The sequence below is a fragment of the Plutella xylostella genome, chromosome 5 (genome assembly GCF_932276165.1).
Source record: "Plutella xylostella chromosome 5, ilPluXylo3.1, whole genome shotgun sequence".
Taxonomy (NCBI): Eukaryota; Metazoa; Arthropoda; class Insecta; order Lepidoptera; family Plutellidae; genus Plutella; species Plutella xylostella.
Window position 1 is genome coordinate 4,946,727 of NC_063985.1, and position 19,344 is coordinate 4,966,070.

Sequence of the window (19,344 nt, forward strand, 5' to 3'; positions counted from 1 at the left end):
TAAATATGTTAAGTATCTATATCTGTAAAAGTACAATAACATTGGTTCAAGAGCCTGCGGCAAAACATCTCATGATTACAATGTTATTTAAAGAAACAGGCATCGTCAGGTGGCACATCCCTAAACGGCAGTTTGGCCCGTACATTCGTTGGTACGTTACGACAAAGTCTACAATAAATGTTAATCAACGCACCGCGCGCTCCACGGCCGAACGTATATGAGCTCCGTTGTCGAGTGATACAACCTTATTTACTTATTTTTGTATCTTTTTAGATGTTTTTGAATCCGTGAATCCGTCTTGATTTCGCGGCATGATAATAAGTGTTTCTATCAGTGTTATCGGCGATGTAAACATATGATTCGATTGGTGAATGCGGGAGCTGGTTTTGCAAGATGTATGAGTAACCAATGACCGCATCGCAGGGCATCCCTGCGCAACAGGGTCGCGGGGGGGGGGCTCCAACATGGCCCGCCGGAGAGGAATAACTACAAATATCCATAACACAAGTGAGTACACATTCTATTGTTATCAACGTTGGTGTAAGTGAAATTGACTTTGTGTCAATGAATACTAATTATTTATGCGATCTAGGTACAGTTTTTAATAGCGGTGATAGGTGACCTTTGTAAAATGTTACCCGGATGTTTTGCGTAATAAATAATTATGACAAACCTTTCTCAGTTAAATAAGGTTTATATTAGTTGAAAGTATGAAAGGTTGATTTAAACAAATGAAAAAATTTGATCTGATACCTACTATTTGATTCCAATAATAGGCTTCTGCTGGGGTTCATTTTTTTTACTTAAGTACATTTTATTTTCACATACATAATCCAATTTAGGCTTTTTTTAAATAGATAGTAAAATCATATGCAAATGACTGTAATTATGTACAATTACTAGAATACCCACTTACACTGTAGCCTACAATTTAAGTACTTACTTCAAACTTTATCAATAGATAATGCTATCGTACTGGTTAGTAAAAAAATGCAATATAAGCAAAGCAGCCGACACGTTTAGTGGGCGAAATATAAATGGAACTGTAAATATTAATAAAACGTTCCAGAAATAAGTAACGGAAACTAAATATATCACAGCGCCGAACCACATCGCGGCCGTAACTCTGTTGATATGTGCAACACATTTTAATTCGACGTAAGAAAAAGGTTGCAATCGATAGTAGGCAGCAGGCACGGGTAGTTAGAAAGGTTGGTGGAGTGTGTATCGGTGGCTAGCTGTGGTGTGAGGCGTGACCTCGAGGCGCGGGCGGCGCGCGGGGCGCGGGGCGCTGGGGAATCCTTCTGGCGCCAGACCGGCAGCGGCGTCTGAGAGCCCCCGCGCGCCGCGCCGCCCGCGCCCCCCCGCTCGAAATAGATGCACGGTGATTTACGCCTCGGGCATATGAATAAATATGTTGCCTGCTTGCCTGCCTCGGGTCGCCCGCAACATTGGCACGTCCGCCCGCCCCCGCCGCCGTTCCCGGCCACATTACACCTCACAGCTTTAACAAATAGAACGCTCCAACTGATATTCACGTCGATTGTGATGACATCACGTCGCCGTATGATGATCCCATTTGCTCAACTTCAAGTATTTTTTTTGCATAGATTCTTAAAAACAAAACTGCTGTTCTTGAGCACCTGCTGAATGAAACCTCTGCAATTTCGATGGTTAACTTGCAATCTGGACCAGAAATAATCAGCAAATTCCCATTCATTTAATGCACGGCTGTAGGGTAGTGGCTGGTTGGGATCTGGCAGCGCCGGAGGTCTCGAGGCGCACAAAAAGAGTGTGGCCCGCGACCGGTCCCACTGGTTCTCCGCCGCCGTCCACCGGCCAGCCACCTCCATTCATCCTGCACAACACTTAATACACCTTTCTCAATGCTAACACTTACTATCCTTTAGCCTTTGTTCCTTAAATGTAACTATTTAGAATCCCTCAAAACCGGTAAACATACTACTTGTGTATGTATTATTCATATTGCGCGCGTTCTATTGTTTTCTGTCCATTTTAATTAGAATTTTCATTACATTTGCGCTTATAAATGTGCCCAAGCAGATGTGTGTTGCTGTACTTGCTGTTGACTTTAAATAACCACAAGGTTATAGTTGGTCGCTCACACAATCAACGGCAGGTGCATTTAGTTCCCCTTTACTTCTCTTTCTGGTTCTTTTTTATTTTTGCAAGTTCCGACCGCTTGTATTCCTGGTTTAAAAAGGTACCTGTGTACTAAACGGGCGTTGCATATTTTACAGGCATCCAACCGCAATCTCAACGCGACCATTACACGCGATGCACGGTGGTCACGTTAATTGATCATTTACTTGACATTAAGGCAATCCGTGATAGGTGCAAAAGCATTCGTGTGGTATATGATTATGTAAGTGTCACAAATGTCATCGGGAACACAATGGCAAGTGACCTTTATTGAATTTTATTACGGGCAGCCCCATTGCGGCTGGGAACCCACTTCCTGCGCTCTACTATTTATTCATCTTAACTGAATAACCTTGCATGAGCTTGGTTTCATTTCAGTGATGTCGATCTCATTGTTTCTGATGAAAGCGTTCACCAAGACTTCAATAGTGAAACGGACCTCAAATTTATGCAGATACGTAATAGAGGCGTGGGCGGTCTAAAGAAGTGTCAGATAACTATCACTAATTGGCTCGTAGATGCTCAAGATAAATCAGTTGATAAATTAGGACAGCATACGTATTTATAATTGTACATACATACCATCCCATCTTGGTAGATGGGAGTGTTATCGTTATGCAACCTCAGCGTTCTTTTAACAATAAACTTCCACACGGTAACTTTTATAAATTACGTAGTTTAGTAGGTACAAATAGTAAACAATGATGAATCGCATATGATCATTATTATACGAGTAGGTAATCAAATGATACATGATAATGCAATATTTCAGACTATGTACTCGGTCTAAGTACCCAGGCTGTATAAGATAGTGGTTAGATCACTGACGTGATAGTCGTGATTAGATGACACATCACACAAAGTTTAGATAGTTCTTAGATATATGGATATGGTATTGCATTGTCAAGGAAAAGCAGCACAAGTTTTTCGGGTAAAATACTTCTATGACATGTATCTTGGTTGACTGAAATACCATTTGTTTAAACAACAATCAGAGTGTTACATTTCCTTCACTCTGTGTTATAAAGAGGATTAGACAAAATATTCTAATTATTGAATTCACTCATTACAGGTAGTGCCATTAATGACACGGATGAAGATGCAAAGCAGCCATTTCAAAGTAGTTGGGGTCAACAGTCAAATGCTGGTGAGTTTCTTATTAATGATTTATGCATGAAATATGGATTTTCTTCTCTTGCGCCCAATATTAATAACACCTCTGCACCGTATGCCAAAATGCGTAGGTAAATATTTATAGCCACAGGGCTTGCCAGGCTCATCTCTAACTACTTGTGACACTAAATTCTTGTTTGGACTTCAGCCACGTTCAGTTGGATCATACACAGGTATTATGACGTTTGTAAATTTCTCTAACCCTGTTGAGGTAACATAGATCTAGTATACTTTCAAAATAAATAAAGTAAGACTACCGAGGGCCAATAATTGATTTTAATTGATTTTTATTGATTGAAGGGTAATTGATTTTAACCCATTCTGCACAATAGGTTTATTTGATGAGACAAATGCAAGTGAAAAACTCCATGTTAAATTTGCGATATTTCATGAATTAGACGGATATTGGAAGACTTCTCTAGCAGAGGGTTACATCAGAAAGTGGATTATAGTGTATTTTTATTAGGATGGAAAAGGAGAGATGCAGTGCATAATTACCATAACACGCATGCACGTGAAGTGAATCGGTTGGATTGAGGTGATCCCGAAGTTGATGTAAGGAATGCACTTCGGATGCCACAATCTAAATTGGCGGACTGCCAGCGGTCTCCATCAACCTGCTCTGTACTTCATGATCTCGATGTAGCTATTTTGGTTCCATATTATGAACATTGCGCACCCAATTTTATAAATGATCTCGCGACTTAATTGCAAGATCCATCAAGTTGTACCTTTCTTCAAATAACGACAAAGAAGTTTCTTGCCCTTTATGCCATTCAGCCATAACTAGGAACCGAACCAAGAGGTAGTGAGTGCTGGTTATATTTATTTGCTTCGTCTGAGTCAGTGTGGAATAATATTGGCACATCTGGTGTTTAGTCGCTCACATTTGTACGTAAATGGCTACAAAGCATGACGTCATTTTATTCAACAAGTAGATACTTACCTAAATTCACTGGTACCTCCGTCTTAACTTATTATTTTAATATACCTATACATAAAAGGCGTTGTTCGGTCATATTTTTTCAGTGATTAATCTGAGAAATACTTGGACAGCCCCTCTTGGCAACCACTCATATTTTTTGTTACCAACAGTAAAACATCATATCTAATACATAAGCATGTGCATAAGTATGTTGTTTTCGTGTGTTATACTCTTTTTACACAGTTTATTTCGGTGACAGTACAGTGTTTGCCGTAAATAACTCAAGGTTGAAATTTCTTTCTCTGGATTCTTGGATTATCTACAGAAACTTTTAATTAGTCTAAAAAAATATTTAAACCTTTGAAAAGTAGCATAACCTATCTCTCATTGTGGCAGTATTGCAGGTGGATTGGTTATAAGATGATGTATATCATCATTTAAATTATATCATTGTTTAGGCCCATTCAAATAATGGAATGACGTCTTCATGTCATGTTCAATTTATTTTGCCTATTGGTCATCATCATCAACTAATCTTACATCAAATGTTTATGTAACTGTTTCGATATGATATGCAGACCAGTTGGTATAGACTATACATGAGATCAAAATTGCGTTGTTTTACAAGAAATCTTTCAAATTATCTATTAAAATTATATTCGTTGTTTCGCTCTTAGAAACCTTAGAATTCCAAAATACTGATTGTTGATCCGGGAGCGGGCGTGCCGTTCGTTCGCTAGTGACAGTGGCCTGCCGATGACCTGGTTCCGAGGGAAGCCCGCGCGTGGTGGGGGGGAGGGGGGGGGGCGGCGTGTCTACCTGCCGAGCCTGCTTACACAAGTGCCTTTCATTTGTTCGCACTCGGCTAGCCGATCCCTTTATTGTATCGTTTTACAAGGCTAAAGTCTCCCCAGCGGATTAGAAGTGATTCGCACTAATCAGTATCCTCGAAGTTTTCTCAGAAATACGGACTGCGAAGTTGGGTTAGAATGTTTTTTTCTCTCGTTTGATTGCTCACGCGTGCCGCCAAGACGGGTTTCCCGCCCACGCGACTTCATGGCGCCCGGTCGCTGTCGACGTCGACTCGACTCACTTGTTTGAGCCGTGTACATCATCGTCCGACGGAATTTGTATGCGCGGCATACATTAAACACAGTAAAAAATAGGAGGGCATTATCTAGCTCCTTATTGAGCAAGTCACTGCTTCATCTCTAGATAAAGTCTCTTGACGGATGATACCATTGATTAACTATCATAAGGATTCACCTTTAAATGGGAGTTTTTAAAAGAAAAAGCAAAATATATTCCTGGTAGTTATAGATGACGAAAAAGACGTCTCTCTAAATCACATGTAGGACATTATTGTTATTTAAGTAAATAAAATATTCTCAGATAGTGATGGCCTGATGGCACAAGGTCGAGCCTAGTAAGCAGTGGAGACTGGGACAACGTCAGTGGTCGCGCAACAAGTGCTTACGGCGCGGCGACAGCGTGGCGCGCCCCTCTTTCCACTTCCTTGCCTACTATTATTCTTCTACACAACGATGTTCAGTGATCTCATTTCACTTTATGTACTTATAACTATTTACAACGAAAATTAATAAGTAGCGTAAGGCCGTATACAGAAAGAAAACTGGAAACTTGTAAACGCTTACTTTTCCTCACTTTGCCTCTGATAAGCCCGGGAAAAATAACAATTGTAAATTAAGCGCTTACAAGCTTTATTTCTGTAGACGGCGTACTTCGTATTTGCATATTATAGGAACATACGACATTCATAAATAACTGTTTCCTGGCTGAATCGACCACTATCGAGTGAAATACAGTCGGCTATCGGTGGAGCGTGTGCGTCATCGCCTCTGAGCTACTGATAAGCGCCTGACTATGAATTATCATTGCAAATAATGTGTTTATACACACATTCATGAGGCGAGCGTGGTCGTCCGTTTGTCGAGTTTCTCCATTGGAAATTATCGAGACGTTCGCAGCATAGATTAATATTACGACAGGCTTATTCGACTGTATCAAGTATTGACAGAAATTGACGATAAAGAGGTCTCACAGATACTGAGTTCAAAAGATAACTTCATATTAAAATATGGAGTAAACATCCAAGTAGGTATACATAAATAGGTATTTAAATGCATCTTATTCTAGAAGTTTCCTGAATTAAAATCTATCTACTTACTACGTTAATCCAGCCGTGTATTAGGTACTGTGACTACTGTGTCATGTCCTATTATGACCTTTATGTGAGCGTCGAGAAAATGTAGAGCTGAGTTCATTCCCGGACTAGAGACGAGGTAGAGAATGGTAAATGAATGCCTAACGACGACGCAGGGCGTACAGAGAGCCAATACCCGTTCTAGTCGAGCGCAACCGTTACGAAATCAGTGCCGCATGAAAATTTGTACTAGCTAGTTATTTGTATTTGTAATAACTTATTTAAGTAATTAATCATTATGTTACTTATTTTACAAAACAATGCGAAAAATCCATGACGTATACATGAATCACTTGCCACTGTCCATAAAAGTTCTAAATATCTTTAAAAATATATGCCTAATTAAGCTGCGGCGTAGTACCTTCCCATTTTTGCAAAAAGGCAAAAAGAAAGTTTAATTCGAATCGTAATGTGAATTCCACTCCATACGTATACAAAACATTCTGCAGGTATAAATAGATTACGAAGAACGAACGATCCGGTTGCGGTGAAGGAGGGAGATAGATAAAACACGACATGAATCACTACTCTCGGCGAGCGTTGAGGCTACGAGGGGCGGAGGGCGGCGGCGCGGGGGAGGGAGGGGGGAGCCCGTCGAACGACAAACAGTTGAACAGTCATCCGCGCCACTGCTCGGGGCAGCAGTGTTTTTGCGTTCCGAACACTTAAATCGCGGAATCGCGACATCAATTTTTACACAAAATTATAACGTAACGTTAAGAGTATCATAATATTCGAATAAGAAAGTCAAATCTATCTTCCGGTGTGTGACTGAGACGCAAAAGCCGAATAAACAGAGGTGTGTGTGTATGTTGTGTGGACTGACGTAGCGCAGTTATTAATGATGGTGATTCACTGGCGCACGGGTGAAATGCAACATATAGGATTTGTTGACAATTGTTTTGAAGGTGCGAAGAAATGACACAACAGGATAATAGCCTATAATGGTTGACTGATTTCATTTAGAGCGTCATATTCGTCACGGTAAGAAATCCATATTAGTCTCCTATTATTCATAATTATGGCAGATTTTCTTATCAAATGATAAGAGAGAATATGCAAATGATAGCGTAACCACACAAGTTATTACATTAGAAATGTTATTTTGCGGGTCAAATTTAAAAACCTCATCATTTGCCTGGTTGTGATAATATGATAATAGGTAGGAGTTAGGCTTAGATAACGCATAGCAGGATGGCTAAAATTGAAACCGCACTTTTTACAATAATATGATTTATGATAATATGATAAGTTATCATACCTATCACCTTATCGCTCGCGATTAGACTTAGGTTGGCATTATAGGTAGTTACATGCACCAATATTCCTTTCTACTGATAATAAACCTGGGTGGGTTACCTACTTGTAAAGATTATAATATAATTATGGATAATCCATACTATGCGCATTATATTTGCCTAATATCCAAAACTTCTCAAATTTATGTAAAACAAGTAAGTATATTCCATTTATAGCGTTACTTTGTAAATATTAGTTAGTACACATCAAAATGAATATTTAGGGAGATTATTATTATTTTTGACCTAAGTAGGAATTCTATTTGCGATGCAGCGACGCAGGCAATTCAAGATTGCAGATGCACACAATAGTTGGTAGGGACGGGTCTCGCTTGGGTCTCTCGGCGGAGAGGCGCGAGCTCGTTGGCCAGGCGCCAGGCAGGCGGGCGGCAAGCCGGCCACGGGATTCCTTTGTCTCATCAACACGTCTACCAACACACCCGCACCCGCGATGAGGACATCACCAGAACATACCATCAACAACTAATCAGTCTAATCACGCTTGCTCGTTAATCGTTTGATAAATTGCATACAATAAGAACTCAATTAACGGGTAATACGTATTACTTTTCGTGGAATAACGCTGAGTTGACTTATTAGTCGATAACACAACGTTGTACTTGTATCATGTGCGTACATTGAGCGTCAATACGATCGTGAACTCGCGCCTGTGTGCGAGCAGTATAACGCTTATTTACTCACTCCAACGAGCAGAGCAAGTTGCTTGTCTCCGGTTCTCAGAAAATGTAACGCCTTCTCAGAACGCACTAAACATTAGTGTAGCCGTCCACGACGAGCCGCGGGCCCGAGGTCGGCACTCGCTCTTTGCAATTACTGGCGTGGTACGCCTACACCTGCAATCCACCGATATACCTACCTGGATCAAAACGTCTTAAATTAAACGACCTTTATTTATCCAACACTAACAAGCAAGGATACCCCTTCTATTTTTATTCGTAGTTTTTCTTCGCCATGTTGGTCTTAGTACGTAGTCCAAACAAAACATCGTGTATACTATTCTTTAACTAATTTAGGTATTTGTAACAGTGCCAAATGTGACATAACTCCCGCTTTTGTCAGATGCGAAGTGGCTTTGTTATGTTAGCCGCTTCATACGAAAAGATAAAGATAGATAGCAGAAGGCAGTAGTAGCCGGCGGGGATATCCTCGTCCGTTAGCACAAGCCTGGCGACGTCACGGTGATGTCACACCAATAGACTGAAATAACTCGGCACATGCGCGTTGCGTCAACTCGTTCGCCTTGCGGCCGCCGCTCGCCGCCCGCTGCCACTGTTGCACGTCTACGTATGCTAAATTGTTATTATTTCTTAACTTGAAGCTTGAACGATTTAGCATTAAACGCGATGCTTATTCCTGTTGGTTATTTTTTGTAAAAAAAACTAATCTTTCATTTCCGAAGTATAAGGTAGATAAGATAGCATTTTTTGATAATATGTAAACTGAATTACTTTCATCTTTTTCAGGTACAAAAGGAACACGCACGATGCCGCTTACTCAAGAAAAACGTTTGGACAGCAATTTCAGCAACAACAATGACCAAAATTACCTTCATAAGAAATTCAAGAAAATGGCATCTACGATATCCTTGTCCCCATCGAGCACCTCTAAAGATAACGAGACGGCTATCAAAGATACGCATATTATAAAAATAGATAGCAACACATCTATCTCACATGGAAGCATAGCCGCATCTCACCCGGAGATAGAAAAAATTAAAGACCGACCAGATTATAACACTGTTACATACAGAGAAGCGGAGAGAAATGTACAAACTACTTTTAATGACAACAACGTTAGGTTAAGTGATGTAAATAATTTTGATCAAATATCTGGTAAAACCAGTTTTTCAAATGAATTTTCTAATAAGACTGAAAACCTTGATAACGATTTTAGTAAAGACGTTCAGAATGGCACAAATGGACGCTACGTGTGTCCATACTGCAAATTATCATGTGCCAAGCCATCAGTTCTACAAAAACATATCAGAGCCCACACTAACGAGAGACCTTATCCTTGTGTACCTTGTGGATTTGCGTTTAAAACCAAATCAAATTTGTATAAGCATCGGCGGTCGAGAACACACGCCCTAAGATTGCAGGGAGCAGACGTGTCGGTAACTAATGAGGACGAGCTGTCGGCGGGGTCGGAGAGCGACACGTCGCTGCCGGCCACGTCGGCGTCGGACGCGGGCTCGGACGCGTCGGCCGCGCGCGCCGAGCCCGCCCGCCCCAGCGAGTCCTCCTCGCCGGACCTCGCCAGCGACCGCGGCACGCCGCCCACCACCGGCTATCCCCTTTCTACCGATAATGCCAAATTCAAGACAATTTACAAACCTAAATTTAGAGCTGCATTTTATCAAGATACTGACGACAAGGAAAAGTACAAGAAAAACTTTTCTCACAATGCAGACTTCTTAAATGAACATATCTCCAAAATTATATCTGACAACGAAGCTATAGTGGACGTTATTGAAACACCATTACAGAAGAAATATGGGAAAATAAAACAAATAGCTGAAAGTAAACAGTTGCATCAAATTTCGGAAAGTAACGACGTTAAATTTGAACCGTCTCCTTTAAATTTAACAAAGACAGCAAGCGACAGCGAGAGCTCTTTCAGGAAAAGATCGCATTCTGAAACGTTTTCACAGATAGATTTTCAGAAACACCCATTAAATCCTGAAGGTTCAATTATAAAAGACCTATTGCTAAAAACTAAAATCAATGGTTTATCTCCTGTGACTAATGAAATGATTGATGGGTTAGCACCCTTATATGTATGCCCTCTTTGTCAAATACCTTACAGAAGCGCAGATAATTTAGAGATCCACCGTATGTACTATTGTAAAGGCAGCAGTAACATATCGTCCCAAAAAGAAGTTAAGGGCAGACCAGAAAATGTGTTTATGAGAAGCAACTCTGTAAATGTGCGACTGCCTGAAACTCCGACAAATTCCTCCACAAGAAATAGTACTCCTACGAGGTCGCCTCCATTAAGAAACAATAAACCTGATAATTTAGTAATAGTAAAGCCTGAATGCAATGATGTGATGCCGCCCCTGCCATCCCCAGGTCCATTACTGGGTAACACGAGGCTTGTAGATACAAGAGTGTCTTCGGACTTTTCCAGACGATCGGATATAAAATCTGCCGCTAGTCCAAAAAGAAGAATCGACAGCCGTTCCGACACAAGCAGTCCTAGAATGTTGGACAACATGTCACCACGCTCTACAGATTCATATGCCTACAATAAAATGAGGTGCCTTGAGCAGAATCATGTGACACTTAGGTCTATTGAGGACCTACAGCAAATGAATATGAAGTCGAACTCTTCCCTACAAATGTTTGGAGGGGAAGTGAAAATAGTTGATCGTTCTGGCAGTACGACTACGCTACGTATAGAGCCAAGTAAAAATCAGTTATCTCCAGTATTGTTTCAACAGAATTTATCACCAACTAAACACGTGAGCGACGCAGAAGCAAGCATAGTCGTGAGATCAGGCCTTCACTCCGGGGGCACCATTGTGCACAACCCTCCTACGCCTAAAAATATCATGAGCACTTCACACGTGCAGACGCCAAGGATTACTATACAAACAACTGCGCCTAGTCTTCAAAGTGCAAACATGTCGAACATGCATGATATGCCACATTTTCAATTTCCTCCTCTGAGTGCCATAACAGCGTTTAATCCATTAACGCTGCCACCCCTTAGTCCTTCTACTTCTAGTGGAACCACGTCTATATTACACGCAGGAAAAATAATCCCCCACGTGCCGGGAATACCTGGGCCAAATACACCAGCTGTATACGTGCAGAGTTCTATGCAAACAAAGAATGTTCCTCATAATGAAATACACATTAGTCCTCTGGACACCACCGATTCAAAACACGGAAATTTATTACTGAAGTATGAAATCATACGAAATATGAGAAGTCCTAATCAAAGGGTTTCTCAAATTGATGTCGATAAATACAATTCTAACGCCAATAGCGGGGGTCACTCAATGAACTTTGACCGGAAGCCGATACTACCACTCATAAAAGTAAAAAATGTCGATGAAGCTCCATCACAGCCACCAAAAATAACAACAAATACTACGAAGCCAAACAATTTAAGAAATGAAGGGCCAGTGAAGAGAAGTTTTGATGGAGTGCCTAGAACACCCACTTTCAAAGAGACTGCAAATCATGCTCCAACTAAGTCAAGGTCTGGAGATAAACTCCCTTATAACAAATCACTAGAAATTAAAACGCCTGAACAAGAGATACGTAATTTCAACTTTGAAAATCTGATAACAAAAGCGGAAATATATAATAATCAAATACCGAGCTCATCTGAAGTTCAAAAGAACGCGGACATGCAAGATACACCGACGTCGCTGAATGAGCGGTCAGAAACTTCATATTTCCAAAAGAATGTGAACGTTAAGACTTCAACGGACGAAAGGAAGCCGAAATTTCTAAGGCCTTCTACGTTGCCTCTGAAGCCGGGAACCTTCACCCCCAAGAAGCACCACGGCATCACGCCCAACGCAAACACGATGCCACTAGTGTCACCGGAGACGCCTCGACCCTCTAAAGCGTACGGACAGCTGTACTTAAATGGAAACGCTTACACATATCTTGGACTCAAATGTTCGACTAAAGTTTTTTACTGCACTATAAATCGACCACAGCCTACTTACGTACCAAACCAGCACTTCTTGTCCATGTACAGTAATTGGCAGGTATGTTTCGTTTTAATGCACTGAATTAATTACAGACTCGTATATTTCGGAGCGATGTGCCTATTTCATTGGTTGTTATTGATTTCCAGTTGTTCTCCGAGATGACTCCGGATCCCCTGGGTCTTTCGACGTCGTCAGCCATGTCCCTGTATGACTCCCGCCACCGGCCGCAGGGCACAGTCGTGGCCAAGATCAAGCAGGACTTCATACTGACACATTCGTCGCAGTGGATGAAACATTCAAAGGATAGCAAACTGGTAATCATTGTTTATTAGAACAACCTGAATCAGACTACAGAATAGGGAAGAAAACCTAGTGAAACTTTGGCAGCACCGCATTGTTGGGGAGAAAAAATGGCGACTGAACCAACCACAGACCTGTATTTGAGTAGACAACGCAAGTGCATGTACTTCGCGTGTAAAAAGGGAGTGAAATTATCTTACTTTAGAGCAGTGTCATTAGGGACGTTCCTAAACTAAATCGTTCAAGTGACTTGACTGACGTGACAGTAGGTATAAAAATAATGGCACGCTTGGTTTCTATTCAAGGAATGAGACAAGCGTTGTCTATTCAAATACAGGTCTGTGGAACCAACCAAATAGAACTGGGGAATTAAGCACAGTCGCCTAAGGCGCCATCTGTAATTAGCTTTTAGTTTTTCTCCCCATTATCTTAAAACCCTATGGAAACGAGGGTAAAGGAAATGTTATTATAATTATTCAAATCTGTTTCATTCCAGGCACTACAATCGCTCGAAAGCAAACGTCAAGAGGAGAACAAGTTGCAAAGCGATGGCACACTAGCTCCTAAGAAGGAGTTGGCGGGAGGGTTCGAGAGCAACGAGGAGTACACGTACATCCGCGGGCGCGGGCGCGGCCGCTACGTGTGCTCCGAGTGCGGCATCCGCTGCAAGAAGCCGTCCATGCTCAAGAAGCACATTCGCACGCACACCGACGTCAGGCCCTATACGTGCACGCATTGCCAGTTCAGGTAAAACATCCATTATTCTCAGAATATTCCCAGATAAGATATAAAGTGTAATAATCTTTATGACAAATATTTTGCTACTTCATTTCGATTCGTACTTTGCCCTTCGTTATCGGTGATACGTATTTTGTTTGCAGCTTTAAGACGAAGGGTAACCTCACGAAGCACATGAAGAGTAAGGCGCACTACAAGAAGTGCTGCGAGCTGGGCGTGAGTCCGGGCGAGGGCGCGGACGGGGACAGCGGCGACGCGGCGCCGGGCTCGGGCGAGGAGGACGATGAGACTGACTCGGACGGAGACGAGGGCAATGAGGGAGAGACCGAGTCGAGCGGTACGAAACGATTTTATTTCATTTTCACGGGCGGTATTGCCGATGAGTATTTTATTGGTCACGAAACTTGTAATTTTTAAGAAGTTTTAGGCCAAAATGAAATTATAGGGCAAGGTTTGAAACTCACAATTTGCCATTGATCTTTTTAACCGACTTATGTTTACTACTAATATAAGTTTCGCCTTATAAATAAATAGACTAGTTTTCGAAAAAAGATTATCGAACTATTCGAAGATAGAGAATGTAATTATAGCAGTTTGCCTATTTTAGTATGAATGAAGATAGCAAATTCTAAGACCAGGAGTGTATCTAATATGATTGTGTATTTATAAATTTTAAAGAATGTTTAATAATAGTGTATTATGAATTGCACAGACACGGAGGCGTGCAAGTCCCGTCTGCCGGAGCACGAGGCCGCGGCGTGCTTGCTGTCGCTGGGCGCGTCGCGGCCGGCGCCGGCGCGCGGGCTGCTGTCCTCCGCGCGCCCCTCCACCTACCCCTACTCGCCCGCCAGCGAGCCGCCGCCCGAGCCGTCGCACGAGCCCATGGACCTCAGCAGGACCATCGACCCGCCCCGCACCCCCGCGCCCATCCCCACCGCGCGCGAGTCCAGCGTGCTCGCCTGCCTCGCCTCCAACACCGCCAAGCTGCCGCAGCCCACCGCGCACTGGTCCAACGGCGAGCCCATGCTGCACGCCTACCTCACGGAGAGAGCGCTCCTCGACACCAAAATCAAGCAGAGCCAGTTCACCAGCACGCTGTGCAAACGGAAAACTGAATCTGATAAGCCACAGTTTGTGGAGGAGAAAAAAGTGTCAACTTTTGTCAGTTGCTCGACTGCAACCACGGTGAAGGAAGACTCGTTTCCAGTAACAACTGCTTCTGTGTCGAAGGCGAATGTGGAAGTGCCCAAAACGGCGACCACTAGTAACAATGCAATTAACCCCATACCCAAAGAAGAAGTTAAAGCGCCAGTTGTTTCGACTACTGAATCCGCGGTGCCGCAAACTAGCTCTACGGGTAATACTAGCACCAGTAGTGTGCATAGCGAAATTAAAAAGAATCGTTCCGAAGGGAACGCGGAAAATGCTAAATTCGTTGTGTCCGAGTACTTGAAACATTCAAGAGTTAACTCTAACACCGAAAATACCCAACCACAAAATGAGTTTCCTCGTGAGTCCAATGCGAAAAATCCAGGAAACACACCATCCGAAAGTCAAAATGACGAAGCTAAAGGAGAAGACATAGGCGTGAAAATGCCAGTCATGGACCACGACCCCGTGGCGAGGAAGGTGGTGATCGGGGCCGGCGGCGTCGCGTTCAAGGTGACCAAGGGCAAGGAGTTCGACAACATGGGGTCGTACTCGCCGGGCCGGCTCATGGAGGACGGGCGGCGCGTGTGCGACTTCTGCAACAAGTCGTTCACGAAGCCGTCGCAGCTGCGCCTGCACCTCAACATCCACTACATGGAGCGGCCCTTCCGCTGCGGCGCGTGCGCCGTGAGCTTCCGCACGCGCGGCCACCTGCAGAAGCACGAGCGCTCCGGCTCGCACCACAACAAGGTGTCCATGACCACCACGTTCGGCGCCGCCACGTCGCTCAACCCGCGCCCCTTCCGCTGCTCCGACTGCAACATCGCGTTCCGCATCCACGGCCACCTCGCCAAGCACCTGCGCAGCAAGATGCACGTTATGCGGCTCGAGTGCCTCTTCAAGCTGCCGTTCGGCACGTTCACGGAGATCGAGCGCGCGGGCGTGAGCCTCACGGACATCGACACGACGGACTGCGCGAGCTCGCTGGCGAGCCTGCAGGTGCTGGCGCGCAAGCTGCACGACATGGACCCCAGCCGCCTGGAGTACCGCTCGCCCCCCCCGGGCGCGCCGCCGCCGCCCGACGACAGCGACGACGGGGCCGCCAGCGACACGCCCTCCGACACCGCGCTCAGGACTACTCAAAACTGTGACAGTTTCGACAAGGAGACGAGAGTTATTTATAGTGCCACAGATAATTAGTGCCAAAATTATATTAAGTAGAATATTTAATGTGCAATTTTTTTTGTTTCGTTACGTGATTTGTGAATTCATACTGGGTCGGACCTGGCTATGTGTGAAAACAAATTAATGCGCTATGCGCGAATAAGATTTATATTTGAAAATAATTATGAAAGATCTTGTATATAACTTTAAAGTTTCGACTCAAGATTCAATGTTGTTAAATTGCTTCCAATGTAAGGCTTATGTATGGTATTAGTTAAAACTATTTGTAACTTTAAAACATGTAAGTGTACAAAAGATATGTATGAACATAATGGAACAAGTAGTATGGGAATTACTATTCAAACGAGTAATATCATTAAATTACAGTACAGTTATTGTGCGGTCCATGTTTAGACCAAAAGAAAATTTAATATCACTCTTGACATATTACAATTTAACATAATCAAGAAATATTGTCTTGAAATGTATTGTAATTACCTTTTGTATATATTTTTATACAGTATAATTATACTACTACTCCTACATTTACAATAAGTATACTTCCAATGTTCTTTATCTCGAAAAACATTATTGGCATATCAACTTCCATAGACGAAACTTAGAATTATTACAACCCCTTAAGTCTTCCATATCAAAAATAGTTCTTGTGCTAGCTATTTTATCTTGTTTAAGAATATGTACTTGTAACTGAAGGGGTGAATATTTGATAAGTATTAAAATTAATGTTATGTATCAACATTCTATTTTAGTCCCATTGTATTAAGAATTAAGAAGATATTTTTGTAAAATTATCTTTTTTACATGATAGGTGGTGAGGTTGATTTAAATAACATTAGTATCCAGAAAGGTAGCATTCACTCTTGCATAACATACCTGTATCAGTGTAAAGTTTGTGAAGATGTGTAATTAATTAATATTATGGGTATCTATGTATAATATGCTTACTTTTTTGTTGATTGCTATACTTTAATCATGTTTATAATAAATAGGTGTTGTTATTGTTAAAATTTAATGTATAAATGAAACAAGCTTGTCAAATATTCGCCCACTTATTGTTTATTATACATTTTATGGATGGATATTTTATAAGTAAGATTATTAAAACGAATATAAATCCATATTATAGTGGAGTTATTTTTCATTCACCGAGCGTCAAACACGACCACTGTATAAAAATTATTAAGGAAAAATATTTTTATTTAAAAAAAGATCTATACCTATGTTTGGAAATTATTTTTACACCATCATACTAGCATAGCTATAATTAATTGATTAGCAATGGTTAGTAATGATAAAAATAGAAAACAGGCAAAATGCTTTTTGAGGGTTCAAAAGTTAACGAAAACAAAAGCAAAACATAAAAAATAGACCAAACCGAAACAACACACATTATGAAACAAAAGCAGCATGAAAAAAAGAACAATACGAGTAAAAATGTGCCCAACTGCATGTCAAATTCACCAACATAGATGCCATACGATGATATGAAAAATAATAAACAGGTAGATCTAGTCAAGGGGGCCAAAAGAAAACAAAATATCACATCTTGGCAATGTATGCCAAACAATGGTAAATGGTATGCACTAATTAATACATACTCCAAGTTAGTCAGTGATGTCATTACTGCCCCAGATGATTTAAATTCTTTGGCCAAATAAAAGCAACATGCAATGTAAGTGTAACTATCAGCTACAGGAAGTCCCTATAAAATTAAAATTAAAGAAGGAAAAGACCAGTTATCCTTGTGGCTAGATGAAAGCCCACCAAGCACACTTCATCTGAGGTTTATCATTGCATACCATATTGCATGCAGTGGATCTGGACTATTAGCATGCACTAAAAAACATGCATGCAATTTTCATGCACATCTTATAAGCATAATGGTTTATGTTAAATTTTTGTTACAATTCAAGCTACAAATTATTAATACACAATATAAAGATATAAAATCAAGGATCATTAAGGGATGCCACACATAATAAAGGGCCCCTCATTGAGATTCATATTTTTTAAAGGCTATGGTGGTCTTTATTAATTATGCATGCATATTGATTATCATCCTTGACGAATTAGGCCAGCCCGTTTATGTGTACCCATGTGTGTGTGCACCCTTACACTTACACATGTAGAAAATGATACCAAGTCCAAAAATATTATAGTTACAGTAAAAATATTTAAAAGGATACATCTTTTGGTTCGTTTTTTGTACATGATTCTGTAACCACATTCTCTGCATCTTATTGGATCTCTGGGTTTTATTTCATTCTCTCGGTGGCATTCTGAAACATAAATTTATCAGACAATGGTTCTAAGTTCAGGTTATGTTATAGTTTTAATATGTTAATAATTACATCATCAGCCAATAATCATCCACTACTGGACATAGGCCTCTCCCAAGCAAAGCCACAACACTCTGTCCTTGGCCTTCCTCATTCAACCACCACCTAAGGTTGTCAGTCCAGTGGGTAGGAGAGCGGCCCACTGCATCTGCCTGCTTGTGATCTCCACTCGAGAACTCGTCTTCCCCAACAGTTAGTGGTTCTTCTGTAGATATGACCAGCCCACTGCCACTTCAGCTTGTATATTTTGACCTTAGTCGTCTGATGGATAACCATTTTTGATACGCTCCATCCGAGAATCCCCCAAGCATAGCTCTCACCATAGTGACTTTAAATCGGTGGACCAGTCCTACCATCAGTGTCGGTACCGACAGGACGAACTGGTTGAAGACTTGAGTGATGGGCGAGGAGAATATTTGACGAAGTTATTATAGAATATTTGGATGAAGTTTACGAACATTTCGAGCTTGGGGTACAAATATTATCAAATGCAAATTACAATTACTTACCACCACAAACATAAATCATAGGTACTTTAGTAACCGATTGCTCTTTATTATTGGCGTCAGCCATTATGAAGTCAACTAAGTTTCAATTTACTTAAATCCGCGACAACGACTATTTTGTTAGATATTTACGGCTTTTTCGCTTTTTCAAATCCAAAAAACACACCATGCCAGAAAGAATAACCTGACAAAACTCCACACAGTGTTCTTTTCTCTATGACTCCACAAAACAGAAAATCACAGAACACGTTTGGAACTTGAAGACACTTCAATTTCTGCCAGTATCTTGTTTTGGATTGGGTAAGCTCCGAAAAATTATACTTCCATGATACGGTGTACGTACTGTATAACCCAGTACATTGTACAAGCCTACAAGGTTTGGTCAGTAAAAACGCCTAAGCAAGGCCTAATCGGATTACGAAACAACGTTGTATTTTCGCTTTCTACTCTCTTTTTGCCAGACTACGAATCATATCTCGCAGGGACACTCCTAACATAGCTGTTTCCATAGCACGCATTAAATAGGTACCTTTAAGTCGCGGTTGACAGCCGCGTCCGCTAGTGTATCGGCGCCTTTACATACAATAAAACTTTGTATAGTGCCACAATCTTATCTGTTCCGGTGGTCAAAATGTGCAACTAACGAGACGT

General features: G+C 41.6%; 2 protein-coding genes across 3 annotated transcripts; one reads left to right on the forward strand and one right to left on the reverse strand.

Annotated features, from left to right (window-relative positions):
* Positions 1–176: 176 nt before the first annotated feature.
* On the forward strand, positions 177–16,968 carry LOC105389308. Of its 2 annotated transcripts, XM_038112405.2 has the most exons (7): positions 177–507; positions 3,236–3,310; positions 9,268–12,533; positions 12,623–12,790; positions 13,273–13,523; positions 13,658–13,851; positions 14,227–16,968. In XM_038112405.2, the coding sequence occupies exons 1-7, from the start codon at positions 465–467 to the stop codon at positions 15,861–15,863; spliced, it is 5,634 nt and encodes a 1,877-aa protein (XP_037968333.2). In that variant the 5' UTR covers positions 177–464; the 3' UTR covers positions 15,864–16,968. The 2 variants fall into 2 exon arrangements, with proteins under 2 accessions (XP_037968333.2, XP_037968335.2); XM_038112407.2 differs by lacking the exons at positions 177–507; positions 3,236–3,310 and adding an exon at positions 7,089–7,469.
* Positions 16,882–18,881, reverse strand: LOC105389295 (DNA-directed RNA polymerases I, II, and III subunit RPABC4). Its single transcript, XM_011560394.3, has 3 exons — positions 18,697–18,881; positions 18,035–18,127; positions 16,882–17,013 (listed from the first exon to the last, which is right to left on the reverse strand). The coding sequence occupies exons 1-3, from the start codon at positions 18,758–18,760 to the stop codon at positions 16,991–16,993; spliced, it is 180 nt and encodes a 59-aa protein (XP_011558696.1). The 5' UTR covers positions 18,761–18,881; the 3' UTR covers positions 16,882–16,990.
* Between the last annotated feature and the right edge of the window lie 463 nt (positions 18,882–19,344).

What these genes read in the sequence shown, in the direction of transcription:
- LOC105389308 (XM_038112405.2), top strand. Translation starts at nt 465, where the DNA reads ATGGCCCGCCGGAGAGGAATAACTACAAATATCCATAACACAA. An exon ending in CCATGTACAGTAATTGGCAG is followed by an intron (nt 12,534 to 12,622) that starts GTATGTTTCGTT and finishes ATTGATTTCCAG; the next exon opens with TTGTTCTCCGAGATGACTCC. An exon ending in GGGAGAGACCGAGTCGAGCG is followed by an intron (nt 13,852 to 14,226) that starts GTACGAAACGAT and finishes TGAATTGCACAG; the next exon opens with ACACGGAGGCGTGCAAGTCC.
- LOC105389295 (XM_011560394.3), bottom strand. Translation starts at nt 18,760, where the DNA reads ATGGCTGACGCCAATAATAAAGAGCAATCGGTTACTAAAGTACCTATG. An exon ending in TATGATTTATGTTTGTGGTG is followed by an intron (nt 18,128 to 18,696) that starts GTAAGTAATTGT and finishes TTTATGTTTCAG; the next exon opens with AATGCCACCGAGAGAATGAA. An exon ending in CAAAAAACGAACCAAAAGAT is followed by an intron (nt 17,014 to 18,034) that starts GTATCCTTTTAA and finishes ATTTTTATACAG; the next exon opens with TGGTCGTGTTTGACGCTCGG.